The 24,498-nt window shown below is 51.4% G+C and overlaps 1 protein-coding gene across 1 annotated transcript; it reads left to right on the plus strand.

Annotated features, from left to right (window-relative positions):
- Positions 1–1,540: 1,540 nt before the first annotated feature.
- FZR1 (fizzy and cell division cycle 20 related 1) lies at positions 1,541–24,430 on the plus strand. The gene is made up of 14 exons (XM_038163792.1): positions 1,541–1,623; positions 13,380–13,521; positions 13,892–14,017; positions 14,243–14,306; positions 15,040–15,167; positions 15,577–15,659; positions 16,092–16,275; positions 16,464–16,529; positions 17,545–17,647; positions 18,799–18,983; positions 20,351–20,584; positions 21,180–21,284; positions 22,427–22,519; positions 23,549–24,430. Exons 2-14 carry the CDS (start codon positions 13,453–13,455, stop codon positions 23,588–23,590), a joined length of 1,482 nt encoding a protein of 493 aa, XP_038019720.1. The 5' UTR covers positions 1,541–1,623; positions 13,380–13,452; the 3' UTR covers positions 23,591–24,430.
- Positions 24,431–24,498: the final 68 nt, after the last annotated feature.

Raw genomic sequence — 24,498 nt, forward strand, 5'->3', positions numbered from 1 at the left:
TCCCTTCCAGCTCAGGATATTCCAGGAGCCGTGAATGATTCTGTTCCTTCTCAGGACTGCAGTTATCAGCTGTTTCTTGTTGACAATAACATACAAGGGAGCCTTAAAGAAAGACTTGATTATTATGGGAAGTTGAGCTGCATGATTGATAGCCCAGGAGTCCAAGGTTAATATCAGGGATTGCATATTGCAACGCTGAGATGGCCCCGACAAGGAGAGAGAATCATGAGGATTCTCTTAATTAGCCTTATCAGAAGGCTAATTAAGTGCTTTATTACATTATATTATTCTATACATCTAAAACTGAATCTGCCATGCACTCGCTCTTGCTCACACTGCACTGAATCTCGTGACTCTCAGGTGATAGTCCCGACACACACACACTCTTGGCCCTGACAGGCCAAGGAAACAAAACATCCTCACTTTGGGTAAACAATCTCCATATTGCATTCTACTTTGGCACAACACAGGCACAGCAAACGAGAGAAGAGTTGTCTCAGAGCTTCGCTCTGCTCAGAGGGCATGTGAATACTGCAGATTGCACGCAGTGCTGCAGTAGGGCCAGAATGAGTGGCTATGCTGGGCAGGGTGACAGTGAGATGGTCACTGGGATCACCAGAGCAGGGACAGTCTGGGGGGAGGCATCCCTCTGCCCCCGACAGGCACCCCAGGCCCCGGCACCAGCCCCTCCGTGGGCATGGGCAGGAACTGGGGGGTTCCAGCAGCACTGAGAAGGGCACAGGGCTGAGAGTCCTCCTGCAGCACCTGCCCCTGGCTCCTCCCAGGCCATGTGGGGCTGAGCTGGGGGAGCAGCAGCCCCAGTGCCCTCCCAAGAGAGGGGTGGACACACAGCTGGCTTCCCCCCACTCACCCCACAACTCACTGGGAAGAGCAATGGGGATCAGAGACCAGGAATGGGGAGACACAGACACTCTGCAGGGTCATGGGGGGTCCTACACCGAGTCACAGACAATCTCTGCGGGGGCACAGGAATCTCACACCCTCTGGAGGGGCCAGGAACAACCCCCAGAACCCAAGAGGCCCCCCAAGGACCCAAGAACCTTCCCCAGAGACCCAAGAACCCCTTCAGGGACCGAGAAACTTCCACTAAGGAGCCCCCAAAAGACCCAGGCACCCTCTTAAGGACTCAGGGAGCCCCTCGGGGACATGATGAGTCCCCTCCCGGGATCAAGACGCCCTCCTAAGAGCCCCTCAAGGCCCAAGATAATTCCCTTAAGGACCCAGGAACACATACACCCCCCAGCGACCAAAAGAACGCTCTAAACCCCAAGAGCTGCCCCCCAAGGGCCTCCTTAAGGACTCAAAGGACCCCTCAGAGACCCAGCAGTGCGGGCCCGGAGCCCGCTCGGGAGGGACACACAGACACCAGAACCCGGACATGACGTCATGTCCCGGCTGTGACGTCAGCGGCCCGTTGCCATGGCGCCGCGCGCCGCCGCTTCCTGTGTGTGTTCGAAGCGGCGGGCGGGGCGCGCTCCCGTCGTGCCCCGCGCGGGGGCGGGGGCGGCCGCCATGTTGTGCAGCGGCGGGGCCGGTGGGCTCTGACGGAGGAGGCGGAGCTGGGCCGGGCCGGGCCGGCTGGTGGCACCGGCACCGGGGCAGGTATGGCCGGGGCAGCGCCCGGGGCACGGTGTGGAGCATGGCACGGCACGGCACGGCACGGCACGGCGAGGCGGGGGACTTGCGGCAGGCTTCGGCCCCGCACTTTCCCCTGGGGGCACGGGCCTGTGGGCCGGGCCGAGCCGGGCCGGGCTGGGCCGGGCTGGAGGTGCCTTGCCTCCTTTAGTCCCATTCTCCTTCCCTTTCTCCCTCGGCAGCCGGGCACCGAGCAGCCCCGCTTCTGCTTCGCTGCCGTTGCGGCCGGGATTGGGCCCAGTCTGTGCCGGTTCCCGCGGGCCCAGGCGGGCTGTGTCCCGTCACGGCGGGGCCGGTGAGCCCCAACGCTCCGGTGTGTTTAGTAACGGGCATCCCGCAGCTGCAGCCGGAGCCGGGGCTGTGCAAAGCAGCTGGAAGCTCGCGGTGTAAGCCCTTCGCGCGGTCCGTGTGCCTGGGGAAAGACGCGAAAAACCGGAGCCTGGATTAACTCTGGGTTCTTGATCAAGTTGATAACGCAGACGGTAACAGAGATTTCAGTGGTGTGCATCTGCCAAGCAGCAGCAGCAGAAACTTTGGCCGGCAGTCTGTTGTTTATGTACAGCACGGGTGGAGGTGCCCCTGCCCACCCGATGGCTCTGGGGTCTGAGGGAGCTCGTTATTTGCGTGCTTCATCAGGGTGTTTGTAACCTGTTGGTGACATTTTGCACGTGGGATTTGTATGCAGGATCAGCCTGAGCTGAAGGTCCTCCAGGTGGTGAGAAGGTTCTGCTGGGGCAGGGAGGTTTGTTAGGTCACATTGGAGTCACCTCGGGAAGGTGTTGTTGGATTCGTGGCATGGAGGATTTTTCTCTTGATTTGTAGCTCTCTTGAAGGCTTTGTGCCCGTTTTCTTGTGAGGTGCTGATTCCTCCCGTGTGTATTTAATGATAACACCCCAGTATTTTGTGCTGAAGGCTCTTCAGAGAGCAGTTGTGCTGTGAGCAACAAAACCTCACAGCAGACTTCTAGAACCTGAAGGAGCTGACAAAAAAGATGGAGAGACTCTGTAGAGGAGGCTGGAGGGAATGGCTTCCCACTTACAGAAGGCAGGGCTGGATGGGATCTTGGGCAGGAATTGTTCCCTGGCAGGGTGGGCAGGCCCTGGCACAGGGTGCCCAGAGCAGCTGGGGCTGCCCCTGGATCCCTGGCAGTGCCCAAGGCCAGGCTGGACAGGCTTGGAGCAGCCTGGGACAGTGGAAGGTGTCCCTGCCATGGCAGGGGATGAAGCAGGATGAGCTTTAAGGTACCTTCAAGCCCAAACTATTGTGGGATTCTGTAATCTTGTATTAGTCTGATTTTGGTTTTTTGATAATTATAATTAATACAGAATCAGAGTTTTCTGGGGCTGTTGACTGAGGCTGTCATGTTTTGTAAATTCTATGGTTTATTTTTGTAGTTTGTCCAGGAGCACCGTTGCATCTTCAGTACCTTAGGTGTTGTAACGAAGCAGAGTTTTGGATGCCTGACCTTTCAGTGAAGCTCCGAGGACAGGGCTGCTGGTGAATTTTTAATCTTTGCTTATAGTGCACTGACTTCTCCTTTACTAGAAGCCTTACCAGAGCGTGTATCTATAAAACTGCTGCTTTCAGCTGTCTTTACCCACTTGGAGTAAGATAATTGTACAACTGTCTTCTGTGGGTTTTTTGAAGGGAAACTGAATGTTATTAAAGTCAGTAGCCATGTGAAAAATGTGCTTAGGCAGAGAATAGAAACTACTAAACAGAAGCAAACAAAAAGCCCTAAAGGTTCTGTAAGTTGTTATAAAATGCAGACTCTGTAGCCTTTTCTTGTCCTTTTTCCTGCTCGTAAGTCAGTGCTCTTTGAGTCTGGAGTGACTGACATGTAAAAACTTATTCAAAAACTTCTAAGGACCCTGTGTCTCTAAGATCCAAGTGCTTCAGTCTCTCCATCCCCACTTCCTTTTTATTAGCTCCCAGGTTCAGGCCTGTGCCCAGTGTTGTTTAACTTGTCCATCAGTGGTTGGATGAAGGGCTTGGTGCCTCCTGCTGACTCACAGTAAGGGCAGTGGCCAGTCCCCCCCAGAGCTGTGCAGCCCTGCAGAAGGGCCTCTACAGGCTGGAGGGGTGGGCAGGAAGGACCTGTCAGAACTTCAGCAAGGACAGGTGCTGGATCCTCTAGCTGGGGAGGAGTAACCCCGGTCCAGTCTTGTAGGTGATTACCAAAATAGGTGCCATTATATGCTGGTTGAAAGCAGAACCTTTGTTTCTCTCTGCAGCTGGGGAGCAGCTGCAGAGAGCCCTGGGTGTCCTGATGAACAACAGATGGTTCCTGGGCAGCCGTGTGTCCTGGGGCCAAGGGGCCAGTGGGATCCTGCTGTGCATTGGGAAGAGCATTGCCAGCAGGCTGAGGGAGGTGATCCTGCCCCTCTGCTTGCTCCTGGTGAGGCAGATCTGGAGTGCTGTGTCCAGTTCTGGCAGGAGGGACATGGAGCTCCTGGAATGGGTCCAGTGGATGCTGCGGAGCTGCTGAAGGGACTGGAACATCTCTCACTGCAGGAAAGGCTCAGTGAGCTCAGTCTGTTCAGCCTTGAGATGGAGACACTGCTGAGAGGGGACCTCAGCCCTCATCTTCTCTCTTGGTGTCTGCAGGGAGGGCTCAGAGTAGAGACCAGGCTCTGCTCTGTGGGGTCCAGCAATGGGACAAGAGGAAGGGGCAGGAACTGATACCCAGGAAGTTCCACCTGAGTGTGAGGAAGAGCTTCCCTGTGCAGTGACTGAGCATTGGAACAAGGCTGCCCAGGGGAGGAGTGCAGTCTCCCTCACTGGAGATATTCCAGAAGTGTCTGGACACGTGCCATGTGTTCAGGGATGACCCTGTTTAAGCAGGGAGGTGGGACCAGCTGATCACTGTGTTCCTTCCAACCTGTCCCACCCTGTGATTCCCTGTAACACTGGGATATGCAGGGCAGTGGTGGAGTCCCCATCCCTGCAGGGATTTAACAGACATGTGGATCTGGCACCTGGGGCATGGTTAGTGGTGGCCTTGACAGTGGTGGGGGAACAGTTGGACTCTGATCTTAGAGGGCTTTTCCAACCTAAATGATTCTTTGAATCTACACAGAATAATTAAATAAGTCAATGTCTTCTAGGTGATTACCAAAATAGGTGCCATTAATATATATATTATATTATGTTATATAAATAAATAAAATAGGTTGAAAGCAGAACCTTTGTTTCTCCTGTCTGTCCAGTGACTTGTACAAAATGTGTTTGTGTGAGGAAAACTGCCTCCAGGTGAGAGGGGGAACAGAAGTGCTGTGACTGTAACTGGCCCTCTGTGGAGGCCAGCAACTACCCAGAGCTCATCTCCTGTATCCAAGGGGAGTTCTGGGGGCCAGGCAGTGTGGAGAGAACTGTGGGATTTGATTGGGCCCTGCCTCGTGAGGGGCACGTGTTTGGCACTGGTTATGTCCTGGACTGAGATGAAATCTCAAAGCAGAACATTGTAAGATTTGTGCAATGTCCTTTCCTTGGCAAGAAGTGCCTTGGGGAAATCATACCCAGCCCCTTCCCCAGCGCAGGAATGAGCCTCCAGCCCCTGCAGAAGGGGTGAGGTTCTGGACTGTGCTGCCTGAGCACACGGGGACCAGCAGGAGCCTCTTCCATTGACAAATGGGAGCAGTAGAACTTGCTCAGTACTTGGCGTTTCTCAGGCAAGACCTGCTGGAGCTGAACCTGCTCTTCCCTGCAGCCCTGGGAGCATCCCTGAGCCAGTGCCAGCCAGCACAGCCCAGGGGTGCAGTGCTGCCTCACCAGGTGCCTTGGCCAATTACTGCATCTCTGAAATGGGAGGCTTCCTGCTGCTGCCTCTTGTTTGTTTTGCTTTTGTAGCAGATGAACCTCTTTAAGGAGACTTCCAGTTAATTAGGGGCCTTTTGGCCCATGGGCAAGAGGTACCATCAAAGTGACCCCATGTGTTGTGCGTTGTTTCCCAGTGCAAGGCTTCCTGCGCTGCTGAGGGCTTCATGCTGTATTGTGTATACCCTGGCAACAAGTGTGTCCCTCTTATTTACAGAGCATCATGGTGAAAAGGTGAAATAATCACCACCTGCAAGCAATAAAAAAGGGGCTTAATAGTGGTGATTTTCTGAGAAATCCCCCGCTGAGTGCGTGGTTGTCATGTCTGCTTGGATAAGCTCTGCACTGCCAAGAGACAATGGTACGCTGCGGTGGGATGTGTATTGAATGAAAACGTCATTTGTGAAGGTAAAATAACAACCCTACAATTCTCCTGACTTATTAAAAACTAGCTGAGGCAAATTTGGAACCCCTCAGCAAGGGGCCTGGCTGCTGTGTGGCTGCATCGGTGGGGCAGCTGCTGGTTCTGATTGCTGTAGTTGCCATCACTTGTATTTGAGTTTTAGTTGAAAGGTTGAAAATAGCCAGGTCTTTGGAGTACAGACTTGACTATCATCTTCCCTTTTTTTTTCCTTTAGTTGTGGAGAAAAAAGGGATTTAGGAAAAACATCTATGCTGAAAGCAGTGGTGATACCTGAGCATCATCTGTGTGAGAGGCAGCAAGAGTCATGTTCCTGGTGGGCTTTCTGGAGTGTCCTCTTCGAGGAGCACTTGCATTTAAGAGCAACTGTTGTGCATGCAAAAATCCTGGTGACAACCTCTTGAGCTTGTAATGGTGTATTGAGAAGATGTATTAGACACTAGGAAGAAATTGTTCCTTTTGAGGGTGGGCAGGCCCTGGCGCAGGGTGCCCAGAGCAGCTGGGGCTGCCCTTGGATCCCTGGGAGTGTCCAAGGTCAGGTTGGCTGGCACTTGGAGCAGCCTGGGACAGTGGGAGGTGTCCCTGCTCATGGCAGGGGATGAAACAAGATGAGGTTTAAGGTGCCTTCAAGCCCAAACCATTCTGGGATTCTGTGATTAGTGCTGCCAGTGTTTATCTTTGCTAAAGGCCCTTCCAAAGACGGAGATTTTGCTGTTTCCTGAAGGCCTTACAACCCTGAGTTTCTGCTAGTTCATGATAGTCCAGGCCACAAGCAGAGCTCTGTGTCATGAGCATTACATCCTTGGCTCCTGCAGGCTTCCTACGGCCTCGGTCATCAGAGTGCCCTAAATTTTTGTGGTTTGCTAGTCAGAGTTTGTCTGTCATTGTGGTGGGATTGTGCATCGCTTTGGGATGGTGGACGTGAAGCTTTACCTGAGCTTCTGAAGTTGTCGTGGAGGGCTGTGGAAGCTTGTCTGTGAGTGCAGGTGGAGGTGCAGACGGTCAAAGGTTTGTCACCTCTGATCTGGATTGCAGGTTGGGCCCGTGCCTGAAGAAAGGGGAGTATTTTCTGCCTGTGAGGAAGGAAAGATGTTTTCTGCTGTGGGAAGTGAAGGGAGGCACGGATCACTGTGCATTTCACTTACATCTCCAGCTTCTGTACTCCTGTACCAGACTGGGAGGCTGAGTGCAGGCAGGAGATGCAGTCAGTGTTTTGGCTCTGCCCTTGCACCGCTCTGCCTTCAAATGCAGCTGGAGTTCAGTTTGTGTGTATTGCTGGTCACTAAGAGCTGGCACTTTTGAACAGGGGCACTGGAAGGCTGATGGTAGTGGGTGCATAAAGGCATTTCTGAGTGCCCAGGGCAGGAGGTGTTCGGCAAGATGCTTTGGAATGGCAGAAAAATGTGGAATCTTGCAGGACCTTCAGTGAAGAGCAGTCACCTACATCTTACGCTCTGAAGTACACTGCTGTGCTGTGATGGCTCTTGCCATAGTCCAGCATCTTGGATTTTGGTGGAGTATTGCATCTTCAGGAATGTGAGGACTAATGGTGAATATCCCATCTGACACCATAACACTGGAGTAATTTTTTACTTGTCATTAGTGTGATGTCTGTCATACAAAGCTGTGAATGGGCTTCTCTGATGAGGGCAAGGCAGCAAAGGCTGTAGTTTGTTTTGAAATAAAGCTTTAGCTGCTCCCATTGCATTGAGGTAAACGGATGATTTTATAAATGCTTCTCACACTATACCCTAGTAAATTGCTGGGTGACAAATTATACCCTTGTAACTTTAAAAAGGTAAATATTGGTAAAACACACAACTTTACCTTTTTGTGCTATTGCTGATTTGAAAGCAGGCCAGTTCCTAAAAGGTTTGCTTGCTGGGTGTAATGATCCTGTGGGTTAAATGTGGACAAGCTCTGCTTGAGCTTGGCCAAGCACAGAGCATCTTGCTCGTTCCCAATGGCTGTCCCGTGGAGCCTTGGCATTCTGAGTGCATTCCTAATAGTCTTGACTATTACACAGTTAAACCTATGCCCTGGCTTTTTTTGGTGGTGGTATTTTTAACTCTTTTCCCCTGCAGCTTGTTCAAGAGCCTGCAAAGGAATCTATAACTGGTAATAGTCTGCAGTACTCCAGGTTGAGGAGTAGGAGATGCTTACCAAACCAGCCAAAACCATCAGCCCTTTGGGGCTGAGTTAGGTGCCTTGTGTGGCGTGGTCAGTATGCCTGGAGCTGGCATTAGGAGGGGCAGGACGCTGCAGCTGCCAGGGATAGAGGTACTGCCACTTCTGCTGCCAGCTGAGGGCTTTGCCTTATTGTTTTGCAAGAATTGTGATCTGGTTTAGTCAAATCAAAAGTAGATGAACATTTTGGATTTGGGGAAGCAGGACATCTAGGTTTGGTTTTAAGCCCTGCTGGTCATGACTTGGAGGGCTAAGTGCTTGTGTAGTTTTCCCCTTAGCAAATGATGGGGCTATTCCAGAGAGCTTGGAAACATTCAACACCTGAGTAGTGACATGTTTTTACCTTGAAGCTTCTGCCATTTAATACAGGCCCAGAGAGCAGGCAGCATCTCTGGGTGTGGGTAGGGACCTGCTGACTAGAAATTTGGGGTCTATTTAGGACTTACTAGTAAAAAAAGCTCCAGGCAACCTTTTTCAGACTTGAGATGCTTCACAATAAAGCATCAACATAACATTGATGGTATTTATGTTACCAAGGCATCCTTCACCCACCCCCCCTTTGGCCCTGTGTAAATTAGGAAATATACTCAGCTTTACATCTACATTTACATTTACATTCTGTCTTTGGTAATCCAAGTCTCTCATTTCCATCAGCACCTCTTGTGTTAAACACTTACCCACCCAAATACCTTCCAGAAGAGAAGGTACATGAACAACTTCTGGAATAAAAAAGGGTCAGGAATTCTCCAGCCCTTGAACTGCTTGAGCAGAGCATGTCTGAATTGACAGAACCAGCCAGCATCTCTTACATGTCCTTCAGTGTGTGCTGGAGAATCCAAACAGGTACAGCCTGCCTCAAACCTCAGAAATAATTTTGCAAAATTACTGCCCTTGTTTCCCTGCCAGGCCTGGTGTTCTGCATGCTGGCTTATTAAGAACATGTCCATACCAAGAAAAAACACTTTTGTGTTTGAATGCATGGAGGTTGGGTCAATAAAAAGAACAAAAGGCACTTGTTCAGCACTGTAACTCTCCCTGTAAGTATTGTTCTGAAGGTAATGAACTGTGAGGGAATCTAGCCAATTCAGAGACAGGACAGAAGGTGCATGAAAAATATAAAGTCAGAATACAAATTCTTCTCACAGAATCCAAACTCTTCCACCAAATCCCGCCTTTCTTCTCCAAGCATAAACTGCATAATTAGTGACAAAATAGTGTCTGAAGAATATGTAACACATGTAGCTCCTCAAGATCTTTTATTTCTTCAACTTAAAGGGAACTTCAAGCCCACGTATCATAGGTTCACAGAATCATTCAGTCCGGAAGAGCCCTCTGAGATCAACTCAGACCATCCCCCCAGCACTGCCAAGGCCACCACTAAGCCATGTCCCCAAGTGCCACATCCACACAGCTGTTAAGTCCCTGCAGGGATGGGGATTCCACCATTGCCCTGGGCAGCCTGTGCCAATGTTGGATCATGCTTTCCATGAAGAAATTCCTCCTGATGTCCCAGCTAAACCTCCCCTAGCACAGCTTGAGACCGTTTCCTGCTGTCCTGTCCCTCGTTCCCTGGGAGCAGAGCCTGACCCCCACCTGGCTGCACTCTCCTGTCAGGGAGTTGTGGAGGGCAAGAATGTCTCCCCTGAACCTCTTTTTTTCCCAGGCTGAGCTTCCCTTCAACTATTTCTGCTGCTCCAGCCCCTTCCCAGCTCCATTCTTCTCCAGACATGTTCCAGTCCTCTTGTGAGAGGCTCAGAACTGTTGCCAGGATTCGAGGTGGGGCCTCAGCTATGCCCAGCGCACGGGGATGGTCACTGCCCCGCTCCTTTGGCCACACTGTGGCTCATAGAAGCCACGTACCATTGGCTGCCTTGCCCGCCTGGGCACACAGCAGTTCTTGTTCAGCAGCTGTCACCAGCACCCCCAAGTCCTTCTGGCAAAGCCTTTTGTCCTTGCTTTGGGGGAAATGGACTTACTTCCACTCACTCCCCACGGACAAATTTAGAGACACCAAGAGCATACCACAAACCAGAGGTGCTGCTTGCTCCCTGGGCTTGCTCGTGGCACAGGTTTTAGGGTAAAAACATGTCACTATTCAGGTGCTGAACATTCACTGCTGTGCTCTGCCTCTGCGGTCTCTCTGTTGAACAATCTGTGCTGTGCTTCTTAGTGAAGGTTGTAGGTGAAATTTGGGCAGATGGGAACTGAAAAGCTTGATAGTCAAATGTGTTTCAGATGCAGAATTTAAAATGTCTCTTTGCTGTGTAACTGGATGTGGATCTCACGAATACTGTGCTGAGCCATTTTGGGAGGACGCTTAAAATGTGTGGTGTTCCCTGGCTGATCACGCTCCTCATGTGGGTTCTGCAGGCTGAGCTCTCTTACTCATGGTGTTAAAACAACAACACCCCAAAAAAAGAAAAGAGGGGAGAGGGCATTTTGTTGAAGTGTTTCATTCGAGACACACATTTGGTAGCTTGTGGGCTGGTGAGGGCGGTGGTAAGTAAACTTCAAAACGAGGGAGAGTGTTTGATATGGCATGCACTAATTTTTATTTTCTAAATCTGCTTTGTTAATAGTGTCACAGACTTTTCTAACTTTTCACTGCAATTATGTCATCTCTGACTCTGCTTCATTTGGTGGAAGCTGATCTCTGTTAAATTTGGGAGCTTTCTCCAGTTTTGACGCTGAAAGAACATATGGGAGTAATGTGTTAAATTAAAAAAGAGAAAAGCTTGGGGGAGGAGGTGGAGAGGTAAGCAGGTGTGATCAGAACCAGCTTGGCACTGTCTATTTCAGGGATGCTCCTGTAAAAGTGTTGGCATGCTTAACGTTAAGGAAGAAAAGCATTTCAGCATTTGTAAGAAGTCCAAGTTTTGGTACTGAAAAATGCCATGGCTCAAAGAACCACAGGATCTCCTGAGCTGGAAGGGACCCACAGGGATCATTGATCCCAGCCCCTGTCCCTGCACAGGCACCCCAACAACCCCAGCCTGAGCCCCCCTGGCAGCGCTGTCCAAACGCTCCTGGAGCTCTGGCAGCCTTGGGGCCGGGAGCATTCCCTGGGGAGCCTGGGCAGTGCCCAGCAGCCTCGGGGGGAAGAACCTTTCCCTGAGCTCCATGGCAAGCCCTGGCACAGCTGCAGCCCTCGCTGGCCTCCTGTCCCTGTCCCAGAGCAGAGCTCAGCCCCTGGCCCTGTGCCTGCCCTGGGGAGGAGCTGCAGCCCCGAGGAGCCTCCCCTCAGTCTCCTGTGCTCCAGCTGAACGAGCCGAGTGCCCTCAGCTGCTCCTCAGCCCCTTCCCCAGCTCCGTGTCCCTCCTTTGGGCACTCTCCAACAGCTTTGGGTCCTTCTGATCTTGTGGTGCCCAAAGTGCCCCCAGCACTGGAGGTGAGGCTGCCCCAGGGCAGAGCAGGGTGGGACAATCCCTCCCTGGGCCTGGTGTCCCCCAGGACAGGGTGGCCCTTTGGGCTGCCAGGACACAGCGGTGACTCAGATCCAACTTGCCACTGACCAGGACCCCCAGGGCCCTTCCCACGGCTCTGCTCTCCAGCCTCTCATTGCCAGTCTGTCCCTGCATCCAGGGCTGCCCCATCCCTGGGCAGGATCTGACACTTGCCCTGTTGAACATCACATGGCTGGGGATTTCCCAATCTCTGCCCTTGAGAATGTCAGCAGTTCCTCCCAAACAAACCCACTCAGGACCTTCCAGTCCTGCCCCCAAGTCACTTGCAAAGACATTTGAGAGAACTGGCCCTGAGAAGGAGCCCTGTGGAACCCCAGTGGTCACCACTTTGATGTCACTCCATTTCCTGTAACTTTCTGAGGTGCAAGGCCATCAGCTCTGCAGTGTGGAGTCTGTGTGCTTTGCCTTGTTTTCAGGCTTATTTCACAGAGTATTGTAAAACTTCATCACATCTTACTGAACTGCAGCATGTACTGCTGGACCCCTTGCAGCTTGGTAACGTGCCCCCAGTTTTGAGCTGTAAAGCCCGGGGCAGGTCTGTGGTTCCTTTTCCCTGGAGGGAGTGGGAGGCAGTGCAGGGCTGTCCCTGAGTGGGGCGCTGTGCAGCTGCTCCCCAGGCAGCCTCCTCCCAGCACAGCTTTGTTTGCAGTTGCCTCCAGGATTTTACCACAAGTTTGTATCTTGAGGCGTCTCCATTTGTGCAGCTGGGACTCTGGCCAGGTGGCATAAATGTTTATGCAATAACAGGAATGAAGATCCCTTTATGTTCTGCACAGCCTCCAGTGCCTGTGTGTTGTGGGGATTTGCTTATGTGTTAGCTGTACCTTTGCCTTTGGACATGTTTATCTTGGGTTGAAAGACCAACTTGATGTCTCCTCTGGTGTTTTTGTGCCCACGTCAGCTGTAGACAAGGCACACGAGGTGTGTGATGGGTAAGGCTGGACCCTGGGGGGTGCTGCTCTCTGCCCTTGGGGCTTGGCAAGGGCTGTGACTGTGTATTCTCACACAAGTGTCCGCTCATTTATTTTTTATTGATGCACATTTTAATTTACCAGGCAAATTTCAGCTATGAAGCAGCCCTGTCCTAAAATATATGCTTAAAATATGTGCTTAAAAGATGTTAATGTTGCTTATAGACTGAATAGCTATATGAGTGAGCAAGCTTTGTGCCAGCCAGGAGGAGTATTTGGGATAGTGCAGGCATCAAACATGGAATGTTCACTGGGACTACTAGATCCCTAGAGTGTTCCTCCAGTGGGTGGTGTTAAAAGTCTGCAGTACTTCTGACATGGCTAAAAGCATCCCACCTTCAGCACTGCTCCTGCGCCCCTGACCTGAGCAGTGGGACAAGCTGTAGCAGGATCACAGAATTTCACAGAGTTTGGGTCGGAAATGACCTTAAAGCCCATCTCATTCCACCCCCTGCCATGGGCAAGGATACCTTCAGTACACCACGTTACTCCAAGCCCAGTGCAACCTGGCCTTGAACACTTTATGAATGGGGGAGCCACACCTCTCTGTGCAACTGGTGCCAGTGCCAGGACAGGCTGCAGGCACCTGGAATTTTCATGCCCATGTCCTGAAGGGCTGCCAAACTCTGCTGCAGGGCCCAGGGGCAGTCCCTGCTCCCGGTGGGGTGGGGACTGGCTGAGGTTCTGTCAGACACAAAATACCAGCTGCCTGCATTCTTCAGTGTCACACAAGTTTGGCACCGATGCTCTGGACAGGAAAAGTGGTCTCAAGTTCAAAGAATAGGCTTAGGGGACTTTGGAGAGAGAGAGGCTGTTTCAGCAGGGAGGAGTGCAACGTTTTGTTGTTCTTCTGTCTGTTGCAGCACACTAGTTACTGCTTGGACTTCGCAAACAAAAATTCCTGAGCCGGCTGATCTCTCCAGCCAGCTTCCCACCATGGATCAGGACTATGAGAGACGTCTCCTACGCCAAATCAACATACAGAATGAGAACACAATGCCTTGTGTGAGTACAGATGGGCTCAGGCTCACTGTTATGTTGTCTGTCTCACTTGTGACTGTTTTCCTTGAGCTTTTGAAAGACCTGGCACCTCCTCAAAGCAAACCACAGTCTTGTGTTGCATTGTGAGCAGGTGTGAACTCCTCAGCTCTTCTGTGAATACCCAAATAGCGTAACTTTAAGAGAGCTTTTGAATATATGACCTCAGTTCAGGTTGCAAAAAGAGGTGAAGATATTTTTATGGAGTTCAGTTATACCTTTTAAATACATAATCTCAGCAACTACACACGTAACATAAAAAAATTGAGGCCTAACAAACTAACCAACTCTAAGGCTTGACAAGAGTAAGTTCAGTGTCTTTTTTTCTTTAATTCAGGTGGCAGAGATGCGAAGAACCTTGACACCTTCCAATTCTCCAATGTCTTCTCCTAGTAAGCATGGTGACAGATTCATTCCCTCAAGAGCTGGGGCCAACTGGAGCATCAACTTCCACAGAATAAATGTAAGTTTTGCTCCCTTCTCCTGCAGCTCAGCCTTGGAACTGAGGAAGTGGTACCTTTTGTTTTGGCTGGCATGATTGCTCTGCTTACTTTCTGCACCATGCTCTTCTGCTGCCCCAGGAGAGTTCCACTGAGTGTGTGTCCTCAAACCCTCTGCTCCCTGCATTTGCTGTTCCACCATATACCCTGAGGTTTCTGTATGGTGATGGCATGTTTCTCCATTGCAGGAAAATGAAAAATCACCAAGCCAAAACAGAAAAGCAAAGGATGCTACATCAGACACTGGCAAAGGTGAGACCACCCTTGTACTGCTTGTCAGCGCCCAGAGCACTTACTGCAAACTGCTGGGGAAGTTAAGGCCAAGCTGGCACTTTCATGCTTATGTCAAAACTCATGCTGGTGCTTTGGGAAATGCCCACATAATGAGTGAGTATCAGGTCACTGCTTTTGATGGGTGTCTGGATGCAAGAGGCTGTCTCCATGCCTTGGTTTATTGTGTCTTGAAATCACTTTCCTGATGGAGTGGAAGGAGGTGAAACTTGCTACTAATCTTGATTCTAGATGAGGGCCTGAGGCGTATTAAGACACTCTGTGAGAGTACAAGTTGTAGAGTCCTAGACTGGTTTGGGTTGGAAGGGACCTCAAAGCCTATCTCCTTCCACCCCCGGCCATGGGCAGGAGCAATCCCCACAAGCCCTGTCGTGCCTGGCCTTGGACACTTCCAGGGATCCAGGCTGCTCTGAGCACACTGTGCCAGGGTCTCCCCACCCTCCCAGGGAACAATTCCTTCCCAATATCCTTTCCATCCCTGCCCTGTGGCAGTGGGAAACCGTTCCCCCTTGTTCTGTCCCTCCAGGCCCTGTCCAAAGTCCCTCTGCAGCTCTCCTGGAGCCCCTTTAGGCACTGGAAGGGGCTCTGAGGTCTCCCATGAGCCTTCCCTTCTCCAGCTCAGGCACACGTGATCCTGACACTCCCTGCTGTTCCTGCTCTGAGCTCTCTGCTCAGTGCCTGTTTGGGTTTACAGATGGCCTTGCCTACTCTGCCTTGCTGAAGAATGAACTCTTGGGAGCAGGGATCGAGAAGGTGCAGGACCCCCAGACAGAGGACAGGAGGCTGCAGCCATCCACCCCAGAGAAGAAATCTCTCTTCACTGTGAGTTGGTTCCTTGCATTAGCACCAGTGGAGGTTGTGTGTGTGGCACAGAGCGCAGGGCTCTGCCAGGCTGCTGGTGCAGTGAGTTGGTGTTGGGGCTTGGCTGAGATAAGCTGTTGAGAACAAATGTAGTGGCCTGCAAAGGGAACCTGAGTGTGCAGCAAGCAGTGTGCTTCCTGTGTTTGTGCTGGCAGGAAAGCTGGGTGGAGCCAGGCTTTTGGGACAGTGTGGCGAGTGGCCAAATCAGGCTTTTGGACTTGGAGTGTTGCTGAGGGCTTTTTTATGGTTTTGGACCACCTGGGAAAGGAAAAACTGGGTGTTGGAATTAGCTTGGCACCAAGTGCATGTTGGGTGTGATGCCCCAGGCCTAGGGCACACCAGCGTTCTCACGAGGTGTTTCTTTATGCAGTACTCGCTCAGCACAAAACGCTCCAGCCCAGATGATGGCAATGAGGTCTCACCCTATTCTCTGTCTCCTGTCAGCAACAAAAGGTAACACTGATCCTCTGCAAACTAAAAGAAGGGAAGGACTGGGACAGAGGGGACATAGGGTTCAGTGAGGTTCACTAGGACTTCTGTCTAAAGCTCTAAAATAAATGTGAATTTGGTTTGGATATCTGGAGAGATAGTAAATAAAACAGTCAAGTTCTAAGAATTTCTTCAGGTGCCCATCCTGTCTATGTGCTTGATATGTCTTGGTCAGCTCTCAGTAATCAGTTTACCTTTCTACTTCATAGCTTTTTTGTTGAAGCAGAACCTAATTCCTTCCGGTCTTGCTGCTGAAAAAGGGTTGTGCAGCCTTTTTGTGTCTACATTTCTATAGAAACTTCAGAGTGCTCTATAAAGAGTGGCTGCACCTGTGCCTCCCATCTGCTGTGATGTGCAGATTCCTGTAGTTGTTTTTTTATCTGTTTTTGTAAACAGTCAGAAGCTGCTAAGATCACCTCGAAAACCAACTCGGAAAATCTCCAAGATTCCTTTCAAAGTGCTAGATGCCCCAGAGCTGCAGGACGACTTCTATCTGAACCTGGTGGACTGGTCCTCTCTTAACGTCCTCAGCGTTGGCCTTGGGACTTGTGTTTACCTGTGGAGTGCTTGTACGAGTCAGGTAAATGCTCATGAGTGTCTGAAGATTGAATTGCCCGTTGATGTAGGGATTTTCCAGCATTCCAGGGCTATGGAATGTGCTGTGTGAGGGCTTCAGCACGTGTCACGCTCTATCCCAAGCACAGCTGTGGATTGTGAGACAGCCAGTGTGACAAAGGCACGTTTCTTACCCCGTTCTTCTCTCTGAAGGTAACGCGGCTGTGTGACCTCTCTGTGGAAGGCGATTCCGTGACATCCGTGGGCTGGTCAGAGCGGGTCAGTATGACACTCTCAGCAAGGACAGCTGAGACATGGGTCACGTAGTCATTGTCATCATGCTGTAGTTAACTGCCTGAGTTGGTTTTTCTCTGCTAAAAGAGAGGGGATAGGGAGCAGCCTCTTGTATTTTGAGGTTCTTGAGGCGTGTCAGAACCCAGGACATCCCTCTGGCTGCCTTGGATGGCTCAGGCCCCTGGCGGGGGGCTCACAGACCTTGGCACAGAGCCCAAGACCCCTGTGCCTTTGATTTTAACCCATGGAGAAAATTACCAACCTTATATGAGGATTTACAAGCCACGAAAGTTTAAGTAGAATGATAGTTAGTTTGTCACAGGGTGAAAAGTAGAATTTTGGGGTTTTTAGAATGAGGGTTGAAAGACCAAGATGGAGAAATTTGGGCGTGCCTTGTCCTTCTTTCTCCTTTTTAGCCTCCATCTTCTGGGTGATGGTGGCACTTTTGGATTGGTTTAGAGTAGAGACAGACTGTCTAACATAGGTGATAGGTATTGGAAAATAATTGTAAATAAAGTACACGTAGCTTTTAGTATAAAAAGACAACACCGCCCTGAAGGTGGGCAGTGTGTGCCATGGACTGACCTGCTGAACAGACCTCGGCAGGTCAGAGAAAGAATGTACTGGATAAGAGAAAATAAACAACCTTGGAAACCACAGACGAGGAATCCTGACTCCTCCTTCATCTGCCGGGCTGGGAAAAGGAGACTCTCTAACACAGCTGGGGGTCATCTTGACCACAGAGATCCCGAGAGAGGCGTGGCTAAGAGGAGTGAGAGGGAGAAAGAGCCAGTTTGCTTCTTCAGCTCTTGACAATAAAATGTTACAATAAATATATTCCAGACAGGCTGCTTGGGCCTCTCGGTAGGGAAAAACATGTCAAGTGGAAGAACTCTGGACGCTTTCCATCTCGTGGGATTTATGTCAAGTCTTCTCCTCAACTTTCAGTTTGCTGACTGTACTTCCTGGCTGTACTGATCCTGGCTCTCTGTTTGTGCAGGGAAACTTGGTGGCCGTTGGCACTCACAAGGGCTTTGTACAGATCTGGGATGCAGCTGCAGGAAAGAAGCTCTCCATGCTGGAGGGACACACAGCCAGAGTCGGTAAGGAGTGGGGAAGCAGAGGGTTCTAAGGGGTCTCTCCTTCCTGATGGAATTTTGTTAGCCGAGGATCTGCTGGAAATAGAAAACTCAGAGTACCAGGATATTTATCCCCTGCTGTCCTCTTGAGCAGGTTCAAAATATTACCATCTCATAACTCTGGTGTTCTGATCTGGGTGTGATGGTGGTTGGGTGTTGCAGCAGGTGTTTCCTCCTTGCTTGAGGCTTTTTGAGTTTGGTTGTTATAACATCTCTTCACTGCTGCTGGCTTCCAGTTTCAGCCCTACTGGCAGCTTCACACTGAGATTTCCAGTTCCCTTTTTTGGAGGGCTGTTTTTTTTCTACTCAGAGGTGTTGTAAATCTAAGCTCTGGGGTGAGATTTGGGAAATCCATGCACATTCCAAGATCTGTTTCCATGCTTTACTGCACTGTGAAGTGAGGTTGGTAATACCTGCAGTCAGTCTGTTCAGGGAACCTCTCTCCAGAGAGTGGATGTAAGGAGTGGTTTGAGGTTTGTTAGGGTTTGTTTTTTTTTAAACCCTGACAGATGTGATGGCTGTGTTTTGCTTACCAACTGCTGCAGGACTGGAAGGGTTGGACTTGATAATGTGGCCAGAAGGACCAGGGCAGTGACCATCCCTCTGTGCTGAGCACTGCTGATCTCTCACAACAAGAAAGACATTGAGGGACTGGAGCATGTCCATAGAAGGGAACAGAGCTGAGGAAGAGACTGAAGCACCAGAAGCAACTGAGGGAGCTGGAGGGGCTCAACATGGAAAAAAGGAGGCTCAGGGAGACCTTCTGGCTCTGCACAACTCCCTGACAGGAGGGTGGAGCCAGGTGGGGGTTGGGCTGTGCTCCCAGGGATGGGAGGACGTGCCCTCAAGCTGTGCTAGAGGAGGTTAAGATTAGATATTGGGAAAATTTCTTCGCAGAAAGGACTACAAATCATTGGAACTGGCTGCCTAGGGCAGTGGTGGAGTCACCTTGCCTGAAAAGCCTTTAAAAGACGTGGGGATGTGGCACTCAAGGACATGGTTTGGTGGTGAACGTGGTGGTGGTGCCGAGTTGAGGGTTGGACTTGGTGACCTTAGAGGTCTTTTGCAGCCTCAGTGACTCCTAGAGCAGCCTCTGAAGCTCTGCCCTGCTGCAGGTGCCCTGGCGTGGAACGCGGACCAGCTGTCGTCCGGGAGCCGGGACAGGATGATCCTGCAGCGCGACATCCGCACCCCGCCCCTGCAGTCTGAGCGGCGGCTCCAGGGACACAGGCAGGAGGTCTGTGGGCTCAAATGGTCCACGGACCACCAGCTCCTGGCCTCTGGAGGGAACGATAATAAGGTACATTCCTTCCAGGGGGTCATGGGAAATGTCAGACCCCCTTTCTTTCTAGGGTGAGGGGTAATGTCAGGTTGGAGGTTCTTACATCGCTGGAGGTGTTCAAGGCCAGGCTGGACAGGATGTGCAGCAGCCTGGTGGAGTGGAAGGTGTTCCTGCCCATTGCAGGGGATGGAACTAGATGGGCTTTGAGGTCCCCTCCAACCCAATCCCTTGTATGATTCTATGATTAGGGAAAAAATTTCTTCACTGAAAGGGTGGTTAAGCATTGGAACAGGCTGCCCAGGGCAGTGGGGGAGTTGCCGTTCCTGGAAGTGTTCAAAAAACAAGTGGATAGGGCACTTTGCAATATGGTTTACTGGGCATGATGGGATTAGGTCAAAGGTTGGACTTGGTCTTAAAGGTCTTTTCCAACCTTAATGGTTCAGTAATTCTTTAAGGATGTTTGGCCTCTCTGAAAAGGACTTTTGTTTTGGTTGTTAGACTATGACCAAACATAAATCATGCTAAGCTTCTACTCAGACTTCTCTTCCTAATAAAATGAAAAAGGCAAATTTAATTTTGCTTCTGTATTTCGCTAATTAAATCTCTAGCTTGGCTCAGGGGTTTGAGTTCAACAAAGCCACTGCTAAGCTGCCCCTCGAGGCTTTGTTTGGGTAGTGTATGGTCACGTTTGTTGCAGTAATGTCTGTATGCAGCAGGAAGCTGAGATGGAGCTCTGTGAGTTCTCATACCTGTAGCGCAGGCTTGCAGCTCACTGAGCACCATATGGGAGAAGCATCTGTCACAAAAAAGTGGGTTCCAAGCCCTTTGGAGTGGGTTGCTAGGTAGGGAATGTGCCCAGTGCCTGTGTGACAGCATGGTTGGACCGAGTTCCTCCTGCTCAGAATAACTCCTAATGAGCTGAGCAGATTTCTGGATGTGTTCTGGAATGATACAGCCAGAAAGGCAACAGCAGGGTCTGAGGCCCCCTTCAGTGATGCCGTTTCTTTAGATTTATTCCCTTATCTTCGGGCCTGATCCTGCCACATGGCCTGGGGGTGGGACAGCTCCTTAGCTGAGTGTGGTGCCAGGGTGGTTGTGACCGCCCCATCCCTGGAAGTGTCCAAGGCCAGGTCGCACGGGGCTAAGAGCAACCTGGTCTACTAAAAGGTGTCTCTGCCCTTGGCAGGGATTTGAACTAAAAGAGCTTGAACCAACCCAAGCCATTCCTGATTCTGTGAAGTGCAGAGTGGAGCTGTGCATGTCTGAGCAGAGCTATGGGAAATCAGCTTGTTGCCCAACTGCCCTCATCAGTCCCATTGTGCCTTGTGGATGTAGTGGACACATGACTGAGGCACAGGTTTGATCGGGTCTCTTCTCTCTGCCAGCTCCTTGTCTGGAATCACTCCAGCCTGAGTCCTGTCCAGCAATACACAGAGCACCTGGCAGCAGTCAAAGCCATCGCCTGGTCCCCACACCAGCACGGGCTGCTGGCCTCGGGTGGAGGCACAGCCGACCGCTGCATCCGCTTCTGGAACACGCTCACGGGGCAGCCCCTGCAGTGCATCGACACCGGCTCCCAGGTGTGCAACCTGGCCTGGTCCAAACACGCCAACGAGCTGGTGAGTCCTTCCCTGTGCTGGGGAGCGCGGCTGAGCATGAGCCAGGTGTGCCCCGGCGGGCAAGGAGGCCAAGGGCATCCCAGCTTGTGCCAGCAGGGGTGCTGCCAGCAGGACCAGGGCAGTGACCGCCCCCCTGTTCGAGGCACTGCTGAGGCACCTCAGATGCTGGGGTCAGATTTGGGCCCCTCACAACAAGAAAGACACTGAGAGGGGCTGGAGCTTGTCTGGAGAAGGGAACAGAGCTGGGGAAGGGGCTGGAGCACAAGTCTGTTGAGGAGCAGCTGAGAGGCTCCAGCCTGGAAGGAAAGAGGCTCAGGGGGCACCTTCTCTTCCTCTGACAGGAGGGTCGAGCCAGATGGAATTCAGGCTCTTCTTCCAGGTGACAAGTGACAGCACAATAAGAAATGGCCTCAAGTTGCACCAGGGGAGGTTCAGATTGGATATTGGGAACATTTCTTCATGGTGGTCAGGCCTGGAATGGGCTGCCCAGAACAGTGGTGTAGTTTGTAGACTGTTGGACTTGATGATCTTGGAGGTCTTTTCAGCCTTAACAATTGCATGATTCTATGATGAATGTTCCCCTCTCTCCTTTCAGGTGAGCACCCATGGATACTCCCAGAACCAGATCCTCGTCTGGAAATACCCCTCGCTAACTCAAGTAGCAAAGCTCACAGGGCACTCTTATCGAGTCCTGTACCTGGTGAGTGATGGCCATGGCTCTAGCTGCTCACCTGGCTGTAGGTGTGCTCAGCTGGCACCCAAAGCAGCAGTGCCAGTGGCACCATAAGCTGCCTGGGCGGAAATGTGATCGCTCCCCATGAGCAGTGCAAAACTCCATTGCGTTTCTGTGCCTGCGAGAGACACTCATTTGCTGCTGTGGAAATGTGAGGCTTTGTTAGTGATCGTAAAGCCTGCCAAACTCTCCTGAGGAAACGTCTGAGTTTTCTTCTAAGAAAACTCTTCTGAGCCTGGAGAAGAGAAGGCTCCAGGGAGACCTTCCAGTGCCTAAGAGGCTCCAGGAGAGCTGTAGAAGGACTTTGGAAAAGGATCTGGAATAGCAGGACAAGAGGGAATGGCTTCAGACTCCCACAGGGCAGGGTTAGATGGGATATTGGGAAGAAGTTCTTCCTGTGAGGACGGCCAAGCCCTGGCACAAGTTACCAAGAGCAGCTGTGGCTCTCCTGGATCCCTGGAAGTGTCCAAGGCCAGGTTGAGCGGGCCTTGAAGCCACCTGGAATAGTGGAAGGGAGTGGAGCAAGATGAGCTTTAAGGTCCCTTCCAACCCAAAGCATTCTAGGATTCTGTGATTTTATGACACACGAACTTCTCTCCTTGCTCCCAGAAGACTTTCACACCTCTTCACCGATGACTGCTGCCCAGGGAATTAAACATTTGTTACGGGTAATCCAAATCCATCTCATATCTGCTGTTACTGTTACATGGGGGTGTCAGCACTTCACGATGGAGCTGACAAATGCTGATAATGTTTTGGGAGGTAGGTCCCAATATAAGCAACCAATACAGCCAGAAAATGCAGTCATATCATCTTCCTGCCTTCAGGCAGGTTGATAATCCTAGGAGGAACAGCCTTAGTTACACATGGCTTGGATTTCTTAACACAAGTATTCTTTCCACCACCCTCTCGCCGTGTGTTCCACAGCTGCACCATAAGGTGCCAGGGCACAAATTGCTCCTGAGGCTGCATGAGGCACCTGGAAGCAGAGGTAGCTGGCTTCTCACCACGAGTAGGAAGGACAGTTAAATCTCTCCTGCATTCCAACAAAGTCTTGTTTTCAGCTTCAAAAATGTGACGGGTGCTAAAGGTTGTTGTCTTGTCCTTAGGCAATGTCCCCTGATGGGGAGGCCATTGTCACAGGAGCTGGAGACGAAACCCTACGCTTCTGGAACGTCTTCAGTAAAACTCGCTCGACAAAGGTAAGGCCAGGCATGGGGGCAGCTGCCTGTGGCAGCTCAGGCCACATTGGCTCTGCTCTGCTGCCTCCTCCCTGATCCCTTCCTGCAGATCAAGGGCTGGGGCAGTGGAGGATTCAGCTTTGCTGAGATTTAAGTAACAGGTTGCCCTGTGTGCCCAAGGCTGGTGTGACACAACATCCCTCTCCAGGCTGGTCCAGGGCTGCTGAGCAGAGCAGCTGAGCCCTCGGGTGACAGCAGGCTGGGAGAGCTGGGGATGTCCAGCTGGAGAAGAGAAGGCTCCAAGGAGACCTTAAAGCTCCTAGTGCCTGAAGGGGCTCCAGGAGCGCTGCAGAGGGACTTTGGACCAGGGGCTGCAGGGACAGGACTAGGGGAAATGGCTTCCCACTGCCAGAGGACAGGGTTAGATGGGATATTGGGAAGGAGTTGTTCCCTGTGAGGGTGGGGAGGCCCTGGCACAAGTTTCCTAGAGCAGCTGTAGCTGCCCCTGGATCCCTGGCAGTGCCCAAGGTGAGGTTGGATGGGGCTTGGAGCAACTCATGGCAGAAGGTGGAAGGAGATGAGCTTTAAGGCCCCTTGAGGCCCAAACCATTCTGTGATTCCATGATTATCCCCTGCCTCTTTACAAAACTGCTTAAAATGGGGCTTTGGATGAAAATGGGATAATGGATTCTGCCAGTGACAACTCGGCATCACCAAAAGCAGATTGTGTCTGATGCTCTGAGAGCTTTCTTGGGTGCCTGGCAGAGGGATTTGGAGGAGGGGACTGGGGTGAGCTGGCATTGCTCCTGGGGGTCCCCAATTCTTGCCGTCTCTGGGGTACACCTGCCTGCAGAATTCTGGGAATGGCACTCTGGCCAGCTGTACACGTTACCGTTTGGAAGAAACCCATGGGAATATTTATGGTGTTGGACTTTGATTTGTGAGCTGGGATCATGGCCTGAGCTAGAGATACCAGATTAAAAACAAACCAGCCCAGAAGCACGTGGAGTAACAGCTATTTGTTAACCCTGCTTTGTCTTCCCTTGTCAGGAGTCTGTATCTGTGCTCAACCTCTTCACCAGGATACGATAAACCCCCTCCCTGTGCCCCAGGAGCCTACAGCCTGACATTCCAGGATCAGACCACTCCCTCAGCGTGCATGGACCTCCACAGCCCAGCCAAGGGGAGGGAGAGCTGTGGGACTGCAGGAGGACCCAGCTCATTAAATGTGTGCTTGTGACCCACAGGGCTGGGCAGTATTTGGGATGGGATGGGGTGGGGAGGGGAGGGAACTGCCAAAGGTTATTGAATTCATCCTTCATAAAGGGAAACGGGTACAAGAGCAATGTTAACCCAGCATCCTCCAGCCGTCGGGATGACACTGGGGAGGACTCGTGTGACGTGGACCATTGAGACTGGACTGAGGCCATCCCCACTGCCATGGTGTTCCTCCTGCGAGAGAGGAGCATACCCTTGCTGCTGTGGCAACGGGTTTGACGTGCTGCTCTGTGTCCCAGAGTGCCATCTCTGGAGGCAGGAGCCAGCCAGACTGGTCCGGTACAGCTGGTGTGAGGGGCACAGCTCCAGGCTGGGCATCTAAGGGCTTTGTTCATAGCCTGGCATCCCCATTCCAGGAAGAAACTGGAGAACTGCCTATTTTCCTTTTTTTTTCTTTATTTTTTGCCCCAGACAGGTACTGTAGTACTTGACATGATCATTCCATAAGACAGCTTGATTTTTTGGGCATGCTTGACAACTGCCTCCGAACAAATACGCTTTGGGGCTCTGGACTTTGGAGGAGACTTGAAAAAGCTTCACCTCTAAGGGAGCAGATTCAGGAAGTTCTGCAGTTGCTGTTTCATCTTCTGGGCTGATCCTGGGAGTTACCAGACAACAGAAGCAAGGACTTTATAAAGAAAGAAACCCACCCAACCACCTGTGCATGTGGAGCTTCCTTTGGTACTGCTGTGTGCGTGCCTTGCTCTAGGGTCTCCATGAGG

The sequence above is a fragment of the Motacilla alba genome, chromosome 28 (assembly GCF_015832195.1).
Source record: "Motacilla alba alba isolate MOTALB_02 chromosome 28, Motacilla_alba_V1.0_pri, whole genome shotgun sequence".
NCBI lineage: Eukaryota > Metazoa > Chordata > Aves > Passeriformes > Motacillidae > Motacilla > Motacilla alba.

Excerpts from the sequence above, each read along its gene's own strand:
- FZR1 (XM_038163792.1), top strand. The coding sequence starts at position 13,453 with ATGGATCAGGACTATGAGAGACGTCTCCTACGCCAAATCAACATACAG. Across the intron at positions 14,018-14,242 it reads TCAACTTCCACAGAATAAAT|GAAAATGAAAAATCACCAAG; the intron begins GTAAGTTTTGCT and ends TCTCCATTGCAG. Across the intron at positions 22,520-23,548 it reads GTAAAACTCGCTCGACAAAG|GAGTCTGTATCTGTGCTCAA; the intron begins GTAAGGCCAGGC and ends TTCCCTTGTCAG.